At 40.0% G+C, this 20,237-nt stretch overlaps 1 protein-coding gene across 10 annotated transcripts in view; it reads right to left on the reverse strand.

Annotated features, from left to right (window-relative positions):
* KIF1B (kinesin family member 1B) overlaps positions 1 to 20,237 on the reverse strand; it is a 95,794-nt gene that overhangs the window by 12,521 nt on the left and 63,036 nt on the right. For 7 of the 10 annotated variants that reach the window (XM_063354184.1, XM_063354179.1, XM_063354183.1 and 4 more), the window contains 13 exons: positions 19,684 to 19,821; positions 18,670 to 18,918; positions 13,174 to 13,292; positions 11,372 to 11,457; positions 11,095 to 11,224; positions 10,544 to 10,703; positions 9,872 to 9,962; positions 9,167 to 9,285; positions 8,132 to 8,187; positions 5,809 to 5,917; positions 5,079 to 5,145; positions 3,737 to 3,821; positions 3,374 to 3,479 (listed from right to left, as the gene is read on the reverse strand). In XM_063354184.1, the coding sequence (XP_063210254.1) occupies positions 3,374 to 3,479; positions 3,737 to 3,821; positions 5,079 to 5,145; positions 5,809 to 5,917; positions 8,132 to 8,187; positions 9,167 to 9,285; positions 9,872 to 9,962; positions 10,544 to 10,703; positions 11,095 to 11,224; positions 11,372 to 11,457; positions 13,174 to 13,292; positions 18,670 to 18,918; positions 19,684 to 19,821 (1,515 nt within the window). The remainder of the gene's footprint in view (positions 1 to 3,373; positions 3,480 to 3,736; positions 3,822 to 5,078; positions 5,146 to 5,808; positions 5,918 to 8,131; positions 8,188 to 9,166; positions 9,286 to 9,871; positions 9,963 to 10,543; positions 10,704 to 11,094; positions 11,225 to 11,371; positions 11,458 to 13,173; positions 13,293 to 18,669; positions 18,919 to 19,683; positions 19,822 to 20,237) is intronic. The other 3 variants (XM_063354188.1, XM_063354187.1, XM_063354185.1) reach the window with 1 other exon arrangement.

Here is a 20,237-nt window from a genome sequence, read left to right on the forward strand (position 1 = left end):
CCCAAATCCCCTTGCCATTGAGGTTTTCCATCCTGAGTCCAAATGATGTACTAAAAGCAAGAAAGTCCTCCATGTATATTGTTTTTTTAAAACAAGTTATGTCTCTAAAGAGCTTCTGTACTAATGCCCAAGGCCAAGTCAGAAAAATAGAAAATGAAACCGAAGACAAATGACAGGGTGGGGGTGGAAGAAGGAAATAACAAACACCAAAAAGAAACATGAAACAGCCTAAGAGCAGACATAGCAAAAACTAAGGGTTCTGATCTCAAACAGAGCTCCCAAGAATCCCCTTTTCCTGATACCAATTACACAATTCGGAGCTAACACATCGAGACACCATGAACTGTGCAGTCAAGGAATACAATTTGAGAATATTGCTAAGTACTGTTTGCAGCTGAAGTAGCACACTGAAGAAATTACTTCTAAATGTCCTGCTTCTATTAAAAATGCCACAGAGAAACACATTCTAAAGGCTAAGTAACTGGTAACTTTAAAAGCACTGTAATGTAATAATCCTTACTTGACTTAGATTAGGCAAATAACACAGGTAGTCCCTTAACCCTTTACAAATCTGTGTCGAGTGTCTGTGTTTTAATCTTTTGTCATGTCTTAGTTATGAGAGCAAATTTTTTAAACTTTCACTAAGCTCCAGATCTACAATCTGGGTGAAAAAGTAGTAAGATCTGGTTCTCCCCAGATGGGAAAGCCAGTCTACCTGGCCCCTGAATCAGCTCTGCACCATTTGCCAAACGTGACTTCTCATGAACTGAGCACAGGTGTAAATGTTCATCTGTGCAGAACTAAGGGCCCCTCTTTAGCAAAATGATGACTTTCAGATGAACACCGAGTTGAAGTCAAGTATAGCTTTGAGACAGTTACTCTACTGGATTTCGTCTAGCCAGGAAGTTAAATATACACAGTCTTGCCTGTCCAAACCAGAACTTGCTAGAATAGTTACAGAGGGAGACAAAAAACAGAAGTGAGCAAACTTCATTCAGCAGAGCCAATAGCACAAGGAGGAAAATGGAGCAGAGCAAGCAAAGCACGGAAAACAGGAGAAACAGGTTAAAGGCACCAATGTATAGTTAGAACTGATTTTTAAGTGGATTTTAGCATTAGTGAAAGGCAGTGAATTGACAGCATTGAAGACTTAAAGTCTTCTCTTTTTCAAAGAGGCAGAAGACAGAGAGCAGCCTGTGCAGCCAGCCTGCTTGGCTGGGATCCAACCTGGAAGCAGAAAGAGGAATCCAGTCTGAGCAGTTACTACGCGTCTGGCTTCTCTGCCAACTAGGAAACTAAGAAGTAGCAACCACATGGTTAAATTTCAGATGCAAATCCAACCTAAGAACAGAGGTTGGATGCCAGTCACATGGCAGCCACTGCTTTTTGTTCAGCAACTCTGAGCTGGAATTTCAAGTAACCTAATCTTTCAGTCCTCGACTTGGTACTTCAAACATGGCAAGTTATGGAGTCAGAGACAGTAAGAAATTCCAAATTTAGTTCTTTGATAGAGAACAAAGGAAGAAAATAGCAAGAACTACAAATAGGGACTATATTCTGATGGCAACATTTTGGGAATCAGAAAGACTGAACAAAGGAAGCTCTCGCTTACACGAGAAGGAAAGTTTAATTTCACAAGTCCCTCACTGAATTGTACCTGAATAAACCCCTGACACAGAGGAGGAGGAGGTGTTCTACTTCTGGAAGAGCTAAGAGGCGTGCTAACAGAATGCAGTAACAGCTAAAAGGGAAGTGGCAGCGATACAAATGAGACATAAAGCATTCTATTTTCAAGAACCTTTATGTACAAAGGAAGCAAACAGAAAATACCTAGGCATATCCTTATCAAGAAAGAGCCTGTAAAAACATAGAAAGAGCTTCAGTTAGTGCAGCCAAAAGCAGAACAGAAAAGCAACAGCTGAGAGGAACACGACAAGTGGACTTAAAAAAAAACCAAACAAACAACCAAGCCACAGCATGCAGAAAACAAATCTGCAGACAATGAGCAAATATAAGACATATCCCTTACTAGGGCTTCAATCCCGCTTCACCACTCTGCCATGCACTCATCCCACAACTTCAACCTTGGCTTTTTGGTAAGAGATGGTCAACAGCTTCACTTCACTCACACTCACCGTTCACCCAAGGGGCCCACCTAATAGAAAACCACAGAACTATACAGGAATTTTTTGAAATTGCTAGAGAACAGAAAGTACAGGGCTTTCCAACTGCAAATCCCTATCAGACTGTAATCCAGCAACAGTCCCCTTATGTTCCACTTATGCCGATCCATTAATTCAATTACACTACAAGTAAAATACCCACTTCTCAGTGGGAGGCAAAGAATAACTGCTAAAAAACCCTGTCACAGTGTGCATTTACAGACACTAGGTGGCAGGAAGACATTCAGTTGGTAGGAGCCGTGTCCTGAATCCACCTTTAATATCGCAGTGCTATTTCAAAGTCCAGGCCTCTAATGGAGAAGGAAGAAGCCATTTCATTGCCTAGAAGGGATATCGCCTCCAGCATTCAGCAGCTGCACCAGAGATGGGCTCCAAAACAACCCAGTCCCCTCCAGAAACACTCTTTCAGAGTTAAATTTCAGAGATATTCCTGCTTTGCACCATCTAAACAGAGCCACGGCGTGGTCAAGTGACTTGGCTGATGTCAGAGGAGGGAGAGGCTGTGCCGGCAACGCAGCATTCTGCCTCCCTGCCCTTTGTTGCAGACGCTGAAGGAGAACAATGTGGAGTCTGACTGGTCTTCAGAGCAACGCACCCTAATGAGGAGACACACGCAGCCAGAAAGCTCTCAGACAGGGGCCCGGCTGCTGCCCTAATGGCTGCAGGTACATGGAACAGACACCCCCATATTACAACTGGAGTCAATTTCATACGTCTGTACAAATCCACAAATTATGAAGTTTAATTTACAAAGCACAGCTCTTGATTAAATTCTCACATGCTTATTCCAGGAATAATATAGGTATGTATGTACATATCCATAAATACATCTCCTGAGATTGCCCTTGTACTTCAATGCTGTATTCTAGCAACAAACCTTGATGTTAGTTTAGAAGTTCTGGGTTAAATTCTGAGACTCCCTTAAGCTGTTCCTTTCCATCCTCCCTTTATGGTGCTTACAAATGGAAAGTAATTCAAATGCATTAACCAGAAATCCTCCAGGCAGACGAATGGACTTCAGCTTTAGCAAGAACTTACGGTAACATTCATTCCCTATCTGTATGTCCTGTGCCCATGGAATTCTACATTTAATAACTAGCAACATTTCCAGCTTTCCAAACATCCTGCCAATACCTCAGAGGTCAAAGAAATTTTAGATTCCTGCTACGGGGCTCACTTTACTCACTTACCTATTGGAGCTGTGAGAAGACTTCAGGTATTTTGCAGAGATAATATTCAAAGACAGAATAGCATCCACAGCAGCTTCATCTACCTCTGCTTTATTTCTTATACGTCCTGAAAAGGGTAGGAGAGGGAATCAATTAAAACTGAACCTGAAATACGGTGTTTGGGAAAACAAACTCCTATTTCAGACTATGTGATTAACAAGCAGCTATAAGTTGAAGTTGCAAAACTTAATTTCTTCCTCTGGATCTTTTTCAAAATCCTCCTCTCACAGCCAATACTCAAAGCTGACAGAATCTGGTACAACGAGAAGTCACCATTAGTAGTTTTTCTTCCTTACATAGCAACATGCAAAACAACAGACTCACCAACAACCAGCTCTCGCACATCTTTCCAGTGCAACTCGCTGCCCTTCTCATGGATAATGGTGACTGTGATTCTACGCTGGATTCCCTGGTAAAGTTCAAAAACAAAACGCTCGTGAAGTATTCACACACACACTAACACCATCTATTTTGCACTTAGACTGCAAAAATGAAGCAAACAAGATCATTTAAATTAGTCTGTAACTGTGAACAAACACCTATGAGTTTCAGGGCCCTAAAATCAACTTACAAGGAACATTATATTTTCATGTGTAACAGAAATTAAGACTTCTCCCTTCTCACTCCACAAAGGCAGAGGTTTCTAGCCTAAAATAGTTCTGAAATTGCTGCTACACTCTCAAAGATATGTATGGTCCCTGGGATATATCAGAATTGACCACAAAAACAAGCAAATACTTAGGTAATGTGTGCTTATATGTTACATATAAAGTGTATACACACCAGAAGAAAAAGTGTATATACAACAGAAGAAGTTACTAGAAAATAACAACTAGTCATGCAGATATTCTCCTCCTTTGTCACATGCATCTGTTAAAAGTCAAAATATAATAAAACTCCGTAACAGCTGTGAAGAAGGTAAAATTGTAGAATAGAAATAAACACCACATCTGAAGAAGAAAAATTCCTCAGGTGTTGGTGAGGACACTAGTAAATCCAGAGCTGAGTAACATTTTTATTAATTATTTTTTAAGGAAATTGTTGGAATATGACCATTATTCCTAAACTCTAAGACCTGTTCCTATCATTTTAAGAAAGAAAGGAAATGGAAGTCACAGGTCCTATGAAAACGAACTTTGAATTTGAGAGTAGAAAAAACAGAACATAAACCTATAAACAATATTTAACTAGGATTATCTTTAGAATCTAGCTAAACACAAATTATTATTAAAGACTATTACAGGCATTTAAAATGCACTGGGACACGGTCATTTTGTAGATCTGTCTCATAGCCACACGCAGTGAGAAAGAACCAATGGAAGCTGTGTCCACATGATCCTTCTGTGTCCTTGGCCGAGCTGCTGGAGAACACTGAAGGCACAAATCTCATCCCAAAGGTTCCTGCTTTTTAAAAAGGCTTTCATCTATCATGAGTCGGATGCACACTGATAAGCAAAGGAAACAGCAATATACTAGAGGCCAAACATATTCTCCTCGTAGCCCAAAGCTAGCAGACTAAGTACAGGCTGAGAGATGACTGGCCCTACAGCTATCATTAGCCAGCTGCGTGGGAAAGGAGAAGAAATGAAAGATGCAAAATCCAGTCATTAGCACTCTAACCCCCCCCCAGAGATGAAACTTGCTGTTCTACAGCCTTCATTAGTACCTGGTGAAGCAGGAAGGTCCCCTGACAGGGCAGGCCTCCAGTGTGGTCCACAATAGCAGGAATATACCTGCGTGAGACAGTGAAATCAACAGGCAGGAAAGATACACCAGCACAGCAACTTTACTCTGTATTTTGCTGCCAACAGTCACCTCTCTATATTATATCTGAAGAAACAAGAGTGTTTCTACTCACTCTCAGACTGGACTCTTATCAGACCACAGTATCAGTGAAATATAGAAATATCATACACTGTACTTCCAGTACTTCTGGAAAACTATGAGGAAGTCACTTCCAAATATAATCTCTGAAGATCTGTCAGGGGAAAACCCTCTCTATAGCAGAGGTAAACAGAAAACAGCGCCTGCTAGATGATTTCTGGAGCAGTGAGCCAAAGAATCTAAACTCATGGCCTACACAGGATAAGTTTTCCCAGCACCTGTTCTGCTGGTGTGTACGGGCTTTCAAAGATTACGGAAAGATTACGGAAAGATTACGGAAAGATTACTTCAAGTGTGAAAGAATGTCATTCTGTCTCTTCAGTCCTGTCCAATAGGGATAACGAATGCCAGCAGAATTTACACCCAGTCACTACAAACCAGCTGACATAAGCCAGGCCACCACCCAATAACAATTGCTAACCATCAGCCTTGCCTGAACAGAACAAAGGGTAAAAGATCAAACTCCCATAAATCACTGTTCTTAAAATATAAAAGATTAATATGGGACTTACTCCCCTGTTGGCTCCAACTCGCTGATCTCAAACCACACAAGGAGGTCATATTTGCTCACGCTCTGGCCCAAGCTGGGTTTGCTCATAGTATTTAGCTTTGTAGCTGGCACTTAGAGAAAAAAAACAGAAAGAATAAGAAGAAAAAAAAAAAAGAATGGTTTACAAAGACTGAACAAGTAAAGCTTACCCTAGGGCTCACAGAACATGTCATTTCAGTGATCCCTTGCATTCTATGTACATAGGCAGACCACATCTTTTCCCATGAAAATGATGTTGCTTACAGCAATCATTATTTCTCAAAGCGTTGTTTTTTAGATCTAAGTTACTAGACTTTTAAAAAAAAACAACGAAACAAAAGTGTATCCAAAAAGCTTGTAAAAATATGCAGTCTCTTTAAATCCACAGAAAAAAGTTTTTTCAAATGTGCATCAGTTACTTTATGGCTTAGCAGTTTGTGATTTAGAATTGCTTAGGTCTGTTCATTTGCACCATTACTCACCCATAAAGTACACTTCCCCTTCCCTACACAATAAAATAAAATAATAAAAAAATCAAGAACTTAAAACTTTGGTCTTCACTTCTTCATGTTACAAATTGCTAGTCTCCTGTACCAGTTTAGATAAGAGAATGCGTATGTATAAAGGCTGAACAAGACTTATTCCAGAGCCATAATCCTGCCGAAGTATGTTTCTGGGCTCCTTATGTTCTGATATTAGTGATTACTAAGGGCCATTAAAAAAAAAAAAAGTGAATTCTATTTCTTTTCTGGGTAAAATAGCAGCTACCTAGAGGGACAGATTTTACAAGAATCTGTTATTTGAAGCACTACAACTCCGTCATGCTTGGCAGCAAGCTTTAGTGTCATCGTTTACTCTTCCCGTTCATTACTTGGGGTAGTCACTCTCTTATTCCCATCACATCACGTAGCTGCACATGAACTCAGTACAGCTGGACTCAATGCTGTTGAGAGCAAGAGGAACATCACACACACCAAGTCACTCAAGTTTACTGCTAAGCAGAGAAACTCGAAAGTGCTAGAAGAGAAAAACAACAGAAAGACACATTTAACTAAACATGAAAGCTGGTTCTAGAAGTTCTTGTGGACTTGCACTGGCATAATTAATAACCAGTGTGTCGTCTTTTTTTTTTCCTTTGGTAATAAAATAAAAATGTAAGTGAGGAACAGCACTGTTAGTGGCAAAAAAAAAAAAAGATGAGCAAAAAGGAAACCTATATAGAAGACAGCAGAACGTTTCCTCTACAGCTAGCTGTTTTTTCATATGCAGCACCTCTCGTCCCAATCTCATAAAACTATGCACAGAACACAAAAAAAATGAGAGGTCCAGGAAGTTTCAGGGAATAGATCCAGTGACACAGAAAAATCTCTGATACCCAGCACACTGGAATTTATAGACTTTCTATATAGTTCACTCTAGAATAGCCCTAAACTTAAGCACAGCATCATCCTTCCATGACCACAACCATGGCAGTTTCTAGTCCCAGGAATACTACATGATAAAGATAAGAAAAAAGGAATTTTGAAGGATGTTTTGGAACTACTCCTACATCTACCATAGATCAAGTTTGGCTACTAACCATCTCGTTTAGGAGCCCGCTCACTCTGACAACTGGGAACAGGCAGAAAGAGAAAAGGTGGCAGCTGGTCAGCTCCATCCTGGAAAGCAGCCACAGCAGAGGACGCAAGCACGTTGGCATGCTCCGATAGCGTGTTCAGCACATGCACGTTTACATAGCCAGACATAAGATACCTAATCAACTCAATTTTTCTTTCATGGTCTGCAAACGGAATGGAACACACACAAAAAGAAAAAAGGATGGTAGAAATATGCAGGTGAGAGAAAGCTGGAGGAGGAGGAAATTAAAAGGTGAAATGGAAAAAAAACACAAATGAGTTCAGCATGCATTATTACAATTAAGCAAAGAAAACCAAGGATCGTTTTAACAAGACTGACTCACTAAACAAGAATGTTAGAGAGCAAAAAGATGAAGCTGTTAATGAGTAAGCAAATTTCCAGTCAAGTGCTCAGTAAGCACATAAAAAGCCATGGCCAGATCTCATGGAATATGGTCAGCACACCTCAGGAATTTAATTCTACCCTTTAATGAACAAAGAAGCACTTCCTGCAAGAAGAGGTTGAAGAGAACACATAAAAGCGAAGATGGCCAGAAAAGATACATCCAATGCCCTTTGCAACATTCACTCCATGACATTTCTTGGTGTCCTGAATAGCTTAGGAATACTCGTCAACCTTCATTTTCAGTAGCAGACATGCGATGTACAGAATTTGGGAACTGTTCTCACCTGGCTTTGAGAGTGGCATAGGGGGAGGAAAGAACCTTCGGGAAGGCTGTGGAGGGCTACAGAGAAATGGAAAGAGTTATCAATATAGAGGCAGCCAAACATAAAAAAATACATTCTAATACACACACATGCATGTATGTATACACATATACCCCCAGTACAGTCCTTCCATCCATTTTTCTCTCTAAAAATATCCTCACAATCCCATGAAGACAGGTAAATATCACCTGTCAGGAAAACAAGTGGACTCGGCACACTTCTCAGACTAACCTATGTCCTTTTTCTATTCTAACTTCATTAATCCCCACTGTCAGTTAAAAAAAAAAATATATATATTTACAGTTTCCAACTGCTCTACCCCCATTCTGCACTGAAAATTTAGGTAGGTTATAGGCATTTCCCAAAATAATTTAAGGAAAAGGAACAAGCCTCAGCTGGCATTTCCTCTTAAAACCAGCATGTGCTTCCTCTTTGCAGCTGCTGCCTTGAGCCGCAGGGTTACCCAGGCCAAGCAGTCCAGACAACAGCCTCTTCCCTTAAGCTGTGAGGACAAACACAACAAATAGAGGTCCTTTCCCCCCATACCAAAAATTCAAATGCTCAGCAACTTTGGCACTAGTATGTCAAAAGGTTGAGCGCCTTTTGTTTTCCCCCTAATCTTGTGTCTCTTCTTTTGTCGTCCTACCTTCATGCATCAGGCCACTTGCCCAGAGGGAACACTGATCTCAGAACCCACCGAGATCACTACTGAAGTCCTGACTACAATATTCTGCCACCACAGTGTTTGTAGGGTGGATGCAGCTGTACTGGCAAAACAGTTTTCCGTGTTTGAGATGGCAGAACAATTCCATCACTCACTACCAAAACACAGTACACTGGGTAAACAGGCCTCTGCCAGCACTCTCCCCTCAGTCAGGAATCCTGCTCCTGGGGGAGTGGCTGTATAATTTCAGGAGAATGAAAAAGCACTGCCTGAACTGCAGAGCTAACCTGAGCAGGACCACAAAGCCTTTATGCCAGAAGAGCGAACAGTACCTGTTGAGATCCTGTCCTTGCAGATGGAGAGGATGCTGCTGATAATGTCCAAAAACTTCAAACACAATAGGCTTTGTTTTGATGTACTCCACAAAGGATTCTGTTACTTCCACAGCAATCTATTAGGCAAAGTAAGGAAAGAAAATGAGACATACAAAAAGGGAAATCTTAGAAGTCTGAGTTTTAGGAGTCTTTATTTTTCATACAGTTTATCACCACTCACAGTAAAAGCAACTGCATTCCTTTTTGGTTTAGGCATTCATTTCACTCTCCCACAAAGAAGAAAATGCAAGACTCAGTATCAGGCATTTTAAGTAGGAGGAGAGGAGGCTACATGTAACCAAAGGATTACACGGTTCATAAAAACAGATATATTCAGTTCATCTGAGATCATGAGCACGGCTGTTCACAAATATTCTATTTCCTGAATCCTAGACTGCTTTCACTGAACATCCTGAAAGGAAACAGAGAATTCAAGGGCAGGAAATAGAGGTGAAAGAAGAGTTACATCTGCCACACAGAATCATTCTGTATTTTGTTCTCCATTGGGGATTACATCATTCACCTGATCCCTCCTCCTACTGTCTCTTTTAATAATTCCCCTTGCCCCCCTTCCCACACGCCTCTCGTGAGTTTAACAACAAGGATACACACAACTCCCAGTGCTAAAACAGGCACTTACTACGCCTGTAAAGTTTTACTTACATTCTGAACATGATAAAACCCAAGGGGAGTCCCTCGACCATTGTTTTTCAGAGGTTCTGTTGAGAAAGCTTCATCATGCCGATGTAAAAAGCTTTAAAACAAACAAGCAACAAACCAATAATAAAACACCACAGAACAGTTTAGTGAAGAATGCTGTGCTGTGAACCCAGCACTGAAAGGAAACCCATAAATTTATTCTGCTAGAACTTTACAGGGAGTTGTGTGATAGACGAAAGCTAGGAATACCCTAGTCTTTGCGACCACAATTCCTGTATTTATTTTGTGTCTTTATTACTCCCATTTTTTGTTCTCTTCCTTAAGAATCTAAGCCAAAGAACATTTTCACTGGAGAGCTACTGAGATACTCAAGGTTCACATAGCTTTCATTCCAATTGAGCCTATGTACAATCTAATACCAGATTTTTCACATTAAAAAACTTAAGATATCTATAACTAGATCCTTTCTGCAAAACTTTATTCCTTAACACCATATTAATAGAAAGCAGGTACTGCTTGTAACAGGAATTCCAGGAACTGGCCAGGTGTTTTTCTCTGCTATACCACACTGCCATTGATTTGAAAAGCTCTCAATCAGACCCTCCGTTGCCCGCTATTATTTGCACTCTCTATCAAACCATTCATTGAATAATGTAAATAAGGACAAATGCTTACTTGAACTGGCAGAAAATATCTGCATATTCAGGTAGGATGCCGCTGGCCTGTAGCACTGTCACACGGAAGGTAAACACACTGCCCAGTTTCAAGTGATCACCAATTTCCTCAGTGAATCCTTCCATAGTCATCTTTCCATCCAAAGTGGCTGACTTCAAGTCTTAGGGAGACACAAATATCCCATATGAAATCACTTTTCTTTTTTTTTTTTTCTCCTTTCTTTTCTTAAAATTTTAAGAATTCTTAAATTCTCTTTCTTTTTTCCTTACTGTTCCTTCAGGCAACAGTTTAGTCCCATCACACTTTTTTGGTTTTCTTTTGATCCCAAATTATTTGCTGATGATCAAAAGCTCCAAATACCTGGGAACAGTTTTTTTCCTGCACAGTTCTTCAAGTGAGTAACTTCAGCATCCATCATACTCAACCCATCGGTTACACCGCTCCCTACTTACCATATTCTTGAAGGACGCTCAGAATCCCGTTCTATCACAACTGAAAGCATCCCAGATTTCCCTTAAGCTCTCCAAAACTACTACATATTTCTGGCTTACCTAGCTCATTCGTTCTGTTTATCTCCTCTGGAGGAGTGGTAACCTCTGAATTCTGTCCTTGCCCTTCCACAATTCTTAATTCTTCCAATGACAGTCCAGACCGAGTCATCGCAACTGAAGAAAAATCACTCTGAAAAAAATAAATGAAGTTGGATGTAACAGACCCCTGCAGTTTCTGGTTTTCCCATCCCCTTCTTCCCCCGCATTACTTATTCTTTATTTAGAAGCACAAACTACTGCACTCAAAGAAACCCAACTCAATTTTAAGACTTCTTACCTTATCAAAATATTCATTGTCAAATGAAATTTTAGCTGTGCCAGACTGTCGAATACCAGATCCATAATCTGGGGCTTCTTCATCAGCTAAAAAACAGGAAAAAAAATTGATGGGGAGGAGAAGGAAAAACCCTCAGAATTACCTAAATGGAAATTCTGATTACAATGGAAACCAGTCCATAAAGTAGAAGAGTTCCAGCCGTCCAACAAGACTGGAATAAGTGCTGAAAAATATCATAGCAAGAAGCTATCCATCATGAACTCAAGTGTGGAAAAACAATAAGAGCTATGAAGTTTCATCATGAATATACTTAACTGTACAGAATTTTAATGCAAAAACAACTTCAGTACTCATTTTGATTATTTATTTACTTCTGATTATTATAGCTGAGGTGAATTAATATACCATGATACAACAACCCCCAGGGGAATCGATGGCATCTGAAATTCTGTAGCCATAAATGAAAGCAGTCCCACTAGCAAAGCTTCACAAGTACACGCTGTAAGACTGAAAGGCGGTTCTGTCCATACAGTCTGTCCATTTAACCTCCTCCTCTTTGTGGAGAGTAACAACAATGAGACCTGGTTAAACGCCAGATATTTTTTCCACAGTAAATGCATGCTTGCAGGAGAAATCCCAACATTCAGAATGTGTTCCGAGACTTTGCTTAGGGACCAAATAATGCCATGGCCTTTTTTCAGGAGATGTGCCCAGTTCAATTGCTATTAGTCATGGTGTATTCTATTTATTTGGATGGATAAATAGAATATTTATTTGGAAATATTTGGTCAATGCTAAGGAGACCAAACCAAGCTAGAAATGAGACTTTTGTACATGTTAAAATAGATTTTATTTCACTTGCTGTATAGTCCCTGCCAGAGGGATTCTTACACATCTTCAGAGTCTGAGATTTCATTATACGTTCCCATGGAGAGTGAAACTTCCAGGGTTACCCTACCTAAACAATAAAGAGAGGTTGGCAGTTTGCCACTGCTAGAAAGGACAAATTATGGGAAGTATCTGTGCTCTCACCAGCGTGGATAAGACATGGCTAACCACCAGCAGTAAAACTCAACTAGCCCACCCCACACTGGAAAAGTATGAAATATTGGCAGCTGACAAGCAAACCGCAGTGAAGCTCCGGCACACACACAACAGCAGTTCAAAACTGGCTGAAGCAGTTACCATCCCCTTCTCTTCTGAAAAGCTGGTAATTCTTGGTGATTAAACAGTATGTTAAAGCAGCTTCTAAGTCTCAACACATTTTAGTGAGGCAATGAAATGGAAAATTGCTGCTGATTTCTGTTTATACTATGCTGAAAACCGTCAGCTCAGGAACTTCTTCACAGGGTATTCAGTCAGAGAATGGAAGAGCGTTTCTGCGCATTATTTAAAAGGATAGTTTGAGAAGAGCTAACAAGTGGTACATTTAACTTCTCTGCAAGTCATCACAACTACCAAACTTGCATAAACCCTTGTCTGCTGTTTATGCTGGGTGCCAGAAAGAAAACCTTTGCTTTATTTTTAGTTTTTAGACTTATTGACACTAGTTAGTCCTTCCACTGTCTTAAAAAGCAGCATATCATTAGCTGCCAGGTATAAACTTCAGTGGTCAACACCATCATTTTAAAACCTTCTAATCAGTACCATTATTTCAAGTTTTATTCATGCTTGGTCCATATGATTCACACCAATTGCAACATTAGAATTACTCAGGTTTGATTTGTTTGCCTGTTTTTTAAAGCTGCAGATATTGATAGCGTACCAAACAGTTGCGATATAAAGCTCTCAGGGTATCTCACCTGCTATAGCTTGCACGGCTACTCGCAGAAATCCTCGCACTTCTCCCTTCTCACTAACAACAGCTACTCTGTGAATAAGAGGCACCGGGTACAGCAGATTGCTCAGGTACACAAATGCTCTGGAAGGAAAGAAAACACAAACATTAGGCAATCATCTGCAAAACCAGACTGCAGTAATTGGTTGGCTAATGGGACATTCAAATCTTCAGTCTACTTCACTCCTTCCATTAGACCTACACTGTGGCCGTGTATCCATTTGTCCACACAAGGCTCTTCAGCAGTGTCAAAGCTACGGGAAGCTACAAAACGCTCTAACTCAGAGTATATCAGAGACGCAGGGCTTGTATTAGTGAGTTACAAAACATACAAAGGAGACAATTTAAGATGATGGCTTTCTACAAGGTAATTTTAGAGGCACTACAGTTGTAAACGGAGCTGTTAGCAAGACTGTGGAAGTCTACTAAGGAACTACTGATTATAAAGAATTGTTGAGTTTTTCACCCCACGAGTGTAGTTTGAAGTGACAAAGGGGAATGGATCTGCTGTGTTCACACAGCCTCAAATATTTTACCGAACGTATAAAAACACTTTCCCAAATAGATTGACTGAATGTTTTCTCTCTTCTACATACATTTGATAACACTACATACAGAGTAATCAGAAATCCCCAATAAACCATGTCATCTCTTGGGTTTCTTGGAAGATTCACTGAGTGTACAGATAGTGGAAGACTGACAGTCTTCACAGCTAAATATATTTAGGAGTAATATATTTGTTTCTTTAAAAACAAACAAACAAACAAAAACCCCACAAACAATGAATCACCACAACAGCACTTGAGAGTAATCGTGTAGAAATTACAGTTTACAATAGGAAAAGCAGCATTTAGGCCCTGGACTGGATGATCCTGCCATACGCTAACTTCTAAAGTTAATACAAGCAGGGTCTATTTTGGAACAATAAAGTTCACAAGTTTTTATTGTACAGATTTTTAATTAAAAGTTGGACTGCTGTTATTATTTTACTTTTCTGCAATGAATTGCAAGAGTTCTTAGAACAGCGCACACTTCAGTGTCATTAGCTTGAGCAAAACTTTAAATGCTGAGAAGCCTGACAAGTCAGGCAAAGAATGGCTCTCAACAAGGGGAAAAACCCGGCAGGCTTTATTTATTGAGTGAGCTGTTTCAAAGTTCATAAGAATACTGAGATGATGCAGAAGTTTAACTAATAATTTCACCAGTGATTGGATTTAAAGTGACTAACCAATTATGTATGTAATTATTATGAATTTATGCACATTAAATTATACTAAACACCAGTCATTTGTTTAACTGGATTTCCTTCTTGCAGTCCTTTTATTCTTTTAGTCTTTATTATTAATATATCATTAATTCCTCAAATTTATAACTGTTATTGTTTAATACTCATAGGGAAAGTCCTGCATGACGAAAGAGGACTGAGAGAGAAATGAAGTTGTTCGCTGCCTCTGTCTGGAGACATCAGCTGCAGGATTTGTGTTGTGCACACAGCAAGACTGATCCGAACCCAGCTCCTTGGGACGCCCAGCTAAGGACCAAAGGTAGGAAAGGGAAGCGTTTCTCTGTGGGTTCACGTGCCTGTTCCCAGAATGAATGAATTCTCTTGAAATGACAAGGCAATCAAACAGGGGTCAGTTGGGAACCAAAGCGACAAAAATAATGCTACTAAAAAAACAAAGTGGTGACAAAATGCAATAGAGAAGAGAATGATTAATAAGGCTATAAACATGCCAAAACAAAAAAAAAAAATGAAGAAAACCATACAACAAAAAAACAACTGCAACATAACACTTGACTAAGATTAGGATCTAATTCCTTTTCAGTCTGCTCCAAAGTGAGGTAAGCACAGATAAAGCAGGGGAAGGGAGAAAAGACTAAATTTAAAGTAACAAAAAGGGAAGTTTAATTTTTTTTTTCCCCTCTAAGAAAGCATTTTAATTTTTAGCTTTGAAATTTCAGGTGATGCTCATTTGAGAAAGCAGCATCCCACCATACAAGAAAACAGTCCTCCACACTAACAAAGTGGAATTCTTCACTTGGCCCGGACGAGGGATGGAGTTCAGGAAGGTATGTAGTTATACGCTCAACACAAAAAACACAGTTTGAAAACCACATTTCAAGCTAGGGAGAACGGACATTTTCCCCAACAGAAAGGAATCTAATTACCCTTGAACTGATACGTATACATATAAGAGACAGTTCCAGTGAGTTATAGAGGCGGTCATTACAGAAGCCTTCCTACTTCAAAGCCAAACTTGTGGAAAGCGAAAGCCTTAACTGCATGAAAAATAAAAACATATTTTTATTTGCATGGCTAAAGTTTTGAAGCTGCTGTTCAACACATGACAGCCAAAGCATTCAGGTTTATTAGCAACTACAATTTTGTCACCTCAGTAAAATGACAATCCCAAATGAAAAAAATATTTATCTTCCTCAACTTCCTTCCATCCAGTCACCTAGCTCACTGGAATTCTTTTAACTTAGAGAAAGAAAAGCATACAATGCAAAAAGTTTTAAGCTTTCTGTTTGGCGATGAAAATGCTGGATTTCTTCTGTAGAATGGAGAGCAATAGCACATTTGCTGTACGCAGAGAGCTGGTTTATGCAGCAAAGCTGCCTTCCAGTCCCATTCCATCTGCTTCATCGCAAGCCAGTACCAAGTTAGGAGTGGATGAAATCTTAAGGTTCTCCTCCTCCTCCTCTTCCCGCATCTGGGAGGACTCCCACTCCCCAAACATCCCATAATGCAAGTGTCCCCCTGCACCTTAGCCCAGCAGACTGAAAGGGGGGGAACTATATTAGCAGAAAGATTGGTGAGGTAAAATGGCATATTCACAACAAAACCAGAAATGAAATTTAACAAACACAAGGTTTTTTTAAAAATCAAAACAAAAACAACAGAACTCGGAATGACGATGGATATTTTTTAAATAAACACATCAATTTGAGATTTAAATAAAATATCCCATAGTCCTCTCCCACCACCCTTAAAAAAAATAGCTAATGCTTGATGTGTCACACCATTCAATAGAATCAGCCTTAGAGACAACCCAGCATGCCAGAAGAGATGGCTAAAGGGACCAGCTCTTTTTTTCCTTTTAATAGATATAGTATAAATAAAAGACAGTCACAGCACAGAGAGAGAAAAAGAAATACTACGATGCCCAAGGAGTTGGATAACTACATGATCATTTTTTCCTCTTCTCCTTTGTGACCTGGACTCATTATTGCTGACAGCCCTCTCAAAAATTATTAAAAATTATTTTCGTTTTGTCCTGCACATTCCACAATTAAACCAGTACATAGTTAAAAGTGTTAAAGAATTTTGCGTTTGTTATGAATTGAACACTACCTTGTGCTCAAGACAATATTTATGCAGATGGACGCACCCTCTGATACTTGTGACTCACACTGTTCAAAGGCAGAATTCTCATGCTGGAAGACACTGAGGAATCAAACCAGTTTCTAACTCAGTGGCGCTAAACAGTCTATCAGCTTTCTGCTTGCAGCACAATAGAACAGAACAGGAATAGAAACAGAACAGAATAAAAACCAACGACTGGGATAAAGTCATTCAGCTGTCTGCTGGGAGATAATACAAACTACGTTTCATTCCTCAATACACTTTACAACCCAAGTAGGGCTCCTCAATACGTGCAGCTCACATGTACCCTTAACTGCTGCAGCTTCACGTCTGGCTATAGAGACAGAGCTCAGTATTCTTTTTAATACATGGAAACGGGAAGCAAGTTGTGTAATTGCCAGGAGGCACGACTGTTTTCATTATACACTGTATTTGCTCAGCTTGTGTTGTGCTTCCTGAAGAGTTTGTGAAATGAAGATGAATAGCTCAACTTTTTCCCAAGCACTGAAGGTCCCGCTCTGAAAGAACACACACAACGGGAGAATACGCTGAGTACGCCAGCACGGGTACAAGAAAGCGGTCCTGGCCATTGCAAACTGCGCATGTATGCTTTAACTCGCTGACAACCACTGCCAAGCCAGTTAAGGTGGCTCTCCCAGACTGACTCTGGTGAATCAGATTAACCCGAAAGAATTCAGTTTTATAAAACGCATTACCAATGCACGTAAGAACACAAATTCACAGAGATCAAAGAGAACTAATGCAGTTTCTTGCATCTTCAGTAACTGCAAATTTTGTTTCAAAGACTAGATCAAAAAAGTTCCAAGTTTCAATCACAGCCTGCAAATAGGTCCAACTAAAGACAAAGACCGAGGTCAGACAATACAGCTAAACTGATCTAAAAGCTCGATAAAAGGCTGACGATCTCAGTCCCTCATTTTCACAAATAATCCAAACAAGTTTCCTGCATTTGAGGAAACTACAAAAAGATCCCACCTTCCTGCCTGTGAATTCTTCCCTGCTTAGTCACAGAAAAGCATAAAGTCAAGCTCTGGTCCCTTCTCCTTTGTTCCTCCCTTCCACCGGCCACGGAGTCTTACCCCCTCCTTTGTACAAAGCCGACAGTAACCACCTCCCTTAGCATTTCAACAAGCGAACTGGCTTACAGAGCCATCAAACAAGCAAAAAAGCAAAACTGGGGGAGTGGAAGAGAGGGGAACAAAGTCACTAAATAAGATATTTCTGTTTCTTGTCACAAGTTACATGTTCAAGCAAGACTATCTGTGAAGAAACAGTGCAAAGTATCACATTTTTTTAATGCAACTTGCTGTCCTTAGGGTCTACACCACAGACTGGGCTCTGATAATGCCTTAATCATATCTTGATTGGCAAAAGAGATAATACTCTAAAATACAGTACGCAAACTTGTTTCAGAAATTCAAGCATAGCGCATGAGGAAGTGCTGATCACCACCACCACTTGGTGACTTTTAACGATGACGACCTTTCACTACATAATTCTTGCTACTGAGAGTCATACACAATCTGAGAAGCCAAATCATCTCGAAGAATACTCTTTTCCTCATCCAGAAAGGGCCATTCTTCTTTCTCCTCATGCCAACTTTTCAGGCACAGAGGATGTTAGATGAGTTTTCAAAAAATGTATTTATTGGATTGGACTTAAAGACTTTCCATCATACTCCGAGATTCTCTTCTGTGGGAGAAAATTACATACTATGATACTATCTTAGCGATCTTGCAATGGCTAAATAAAGCATTGTTATAAATAATGCTTAAATACTGTACATAGGCAAAACCCCATTCATTCTATGTTTTGACAGGTACCCAGAAAGAGATATATATTTACTCAAATTGTCACATCTAAGGGTTATTTTCTCAATTCTTATTTAGGTCTTCACAGCTTCTGACATGTGAACTTAAAACTTAAACTACACTCATTCTCTGGCAATTCCAGTTTATGTATATAGACATTTTGTCTGGCTTGAGAGATATTCTATGCAGCACAAGGCAAAGCCATTGCAGCCTACAGCAAGAGCTGGTCCCTTTTGGCCATTCTCACAGTAACCTCACCAACCTTCCCACTAAAATGAACCAAGGGGATCGGTCGTAAAACGGGTCGCGCCCATCATTGAAGAGGTCTGATCCCTCCTCAGTTCCAACGTCGGAGCCAGTATCATCCACAAAGGCCTCATCATCAAAGTCCTCCATCTCATCCTGCTGTTCATCAGCCAGTTCAGTGATGTCGGAGTCAGCCGTGGAGAAAGTGGGGGAGGGCGTGCGATCAGCAAGACGCTCATTCACGCAGCCATGGAAAATGGGGGAGCTAGATATCAGTTAATGGAATACCAATTAACAGAGTGAGGGGAAAGAAGAATGCTTCATTTAACAGCCGTCTGTTGCCATCAGCACAGAGCCCACCTGAACAACAAGCAAAGGCTTCAAACCATCTGGACTGCTATGGAACGTAAGGGAAGGGAATGCTAGCGAAGTCAGGAAAAAGAGCATCCTTCAACTGAGCAGAAAACAAATGAAAAATTAATATAAACGTGGCCGAACATACAGATCTTGAGAGCACATCCATTTAACAGAGCCACAATTCTTATTTCCAAAACGTAGCAGTTTTGTAAATAAAAATACTGTAAAGGTGCAGCCGACATCAGGAAATAGTAAAGAATCCCATCAAATATAAGGTATTTCCATAGGGTATGACCAAGCTATTTGAACCACAAATGTAAGTAAGGCCCCAGGCCACGTTTCCTCACAGTTTCCAGTGTTCTTCATTTTCTTACAGCTCTGCTCCAGTGATTTTAGGTGGAACTTAGCTAGCTACGTTTTTTTTAAAATGAACTTATAACTTACTAAGGGTTCAGGCAAATCAGATTCTAAAAGATTACACCAGAACTGACAACATTTTAAAGAGCATTTTCTGCTCTTCGCTGTATTTTAAGTCTTATCAGAAATCCCTGAAAGGCAACACACACAACTAACACTAGTGGCCATACAGTTTATAACCACTTTCAAAATCAAAGTTCATCCAGAACTGACAAGAGTCACCAGTGTACCGGCAGTTGAGATTATTGTCACATACCTTCCAACAAGCTTGAACCAATGAAAGCGATCATAAAAGGGGTCGCTGCCTGTCATCGTGCTTTCACTCTCATCCTGTGTATTAGATGCCATTTCCCCGGCTCTGTCATACATCTCGCGCATCAGGTCCAACCTCTGCCTGCACAGAAGAAAGCAGGACTAAAAAGTTAATAAAGAGTGAATAAGAAAGCAGAGAACACAAAGTGGGGTGCGCTGATTTCACCTATACCAGATTACACACAGGAAAGGGAGAATAAAGAACAGGGAGTCTGTACCACTGAGTTTGGTACTGTGCTAATTCTCTGATGTGTTAGGGATTCTGGGAAAAAATTTGTAGGCTAAGCCCACTAAGCATGAGGCAAGGTCACTGCAGAAGCTTATGTAAATCTTGGATTTCATTCAAACTTCTAAATATTCTTCTTTCACATCTAATTCTGGCTTTTTTTTTTTTGCTTCCTTTTTTGCATCAGACAACGTTGCTGAGTAATTTAGGCAGCTTTTTTGCATTCCACTCCAGAAACGCTGGCATTTTGATTCAAAAGTGAACTGATTCCA

The sequence above is a fragment of the Chroicocephalus ridibundus genome, chromosome 16 (assembly GCF_963924245.1).
Source record: "Chroicocephalus ridibundus chromosome 16, bChrRid1.1, whole genome shotgun sequence".
NCBI lineage: Eukaryota > Metazoa > Chordata > Aves > Charadriiformes > Laridae > Chroicocephalus > Chroicocephalus ridibundus.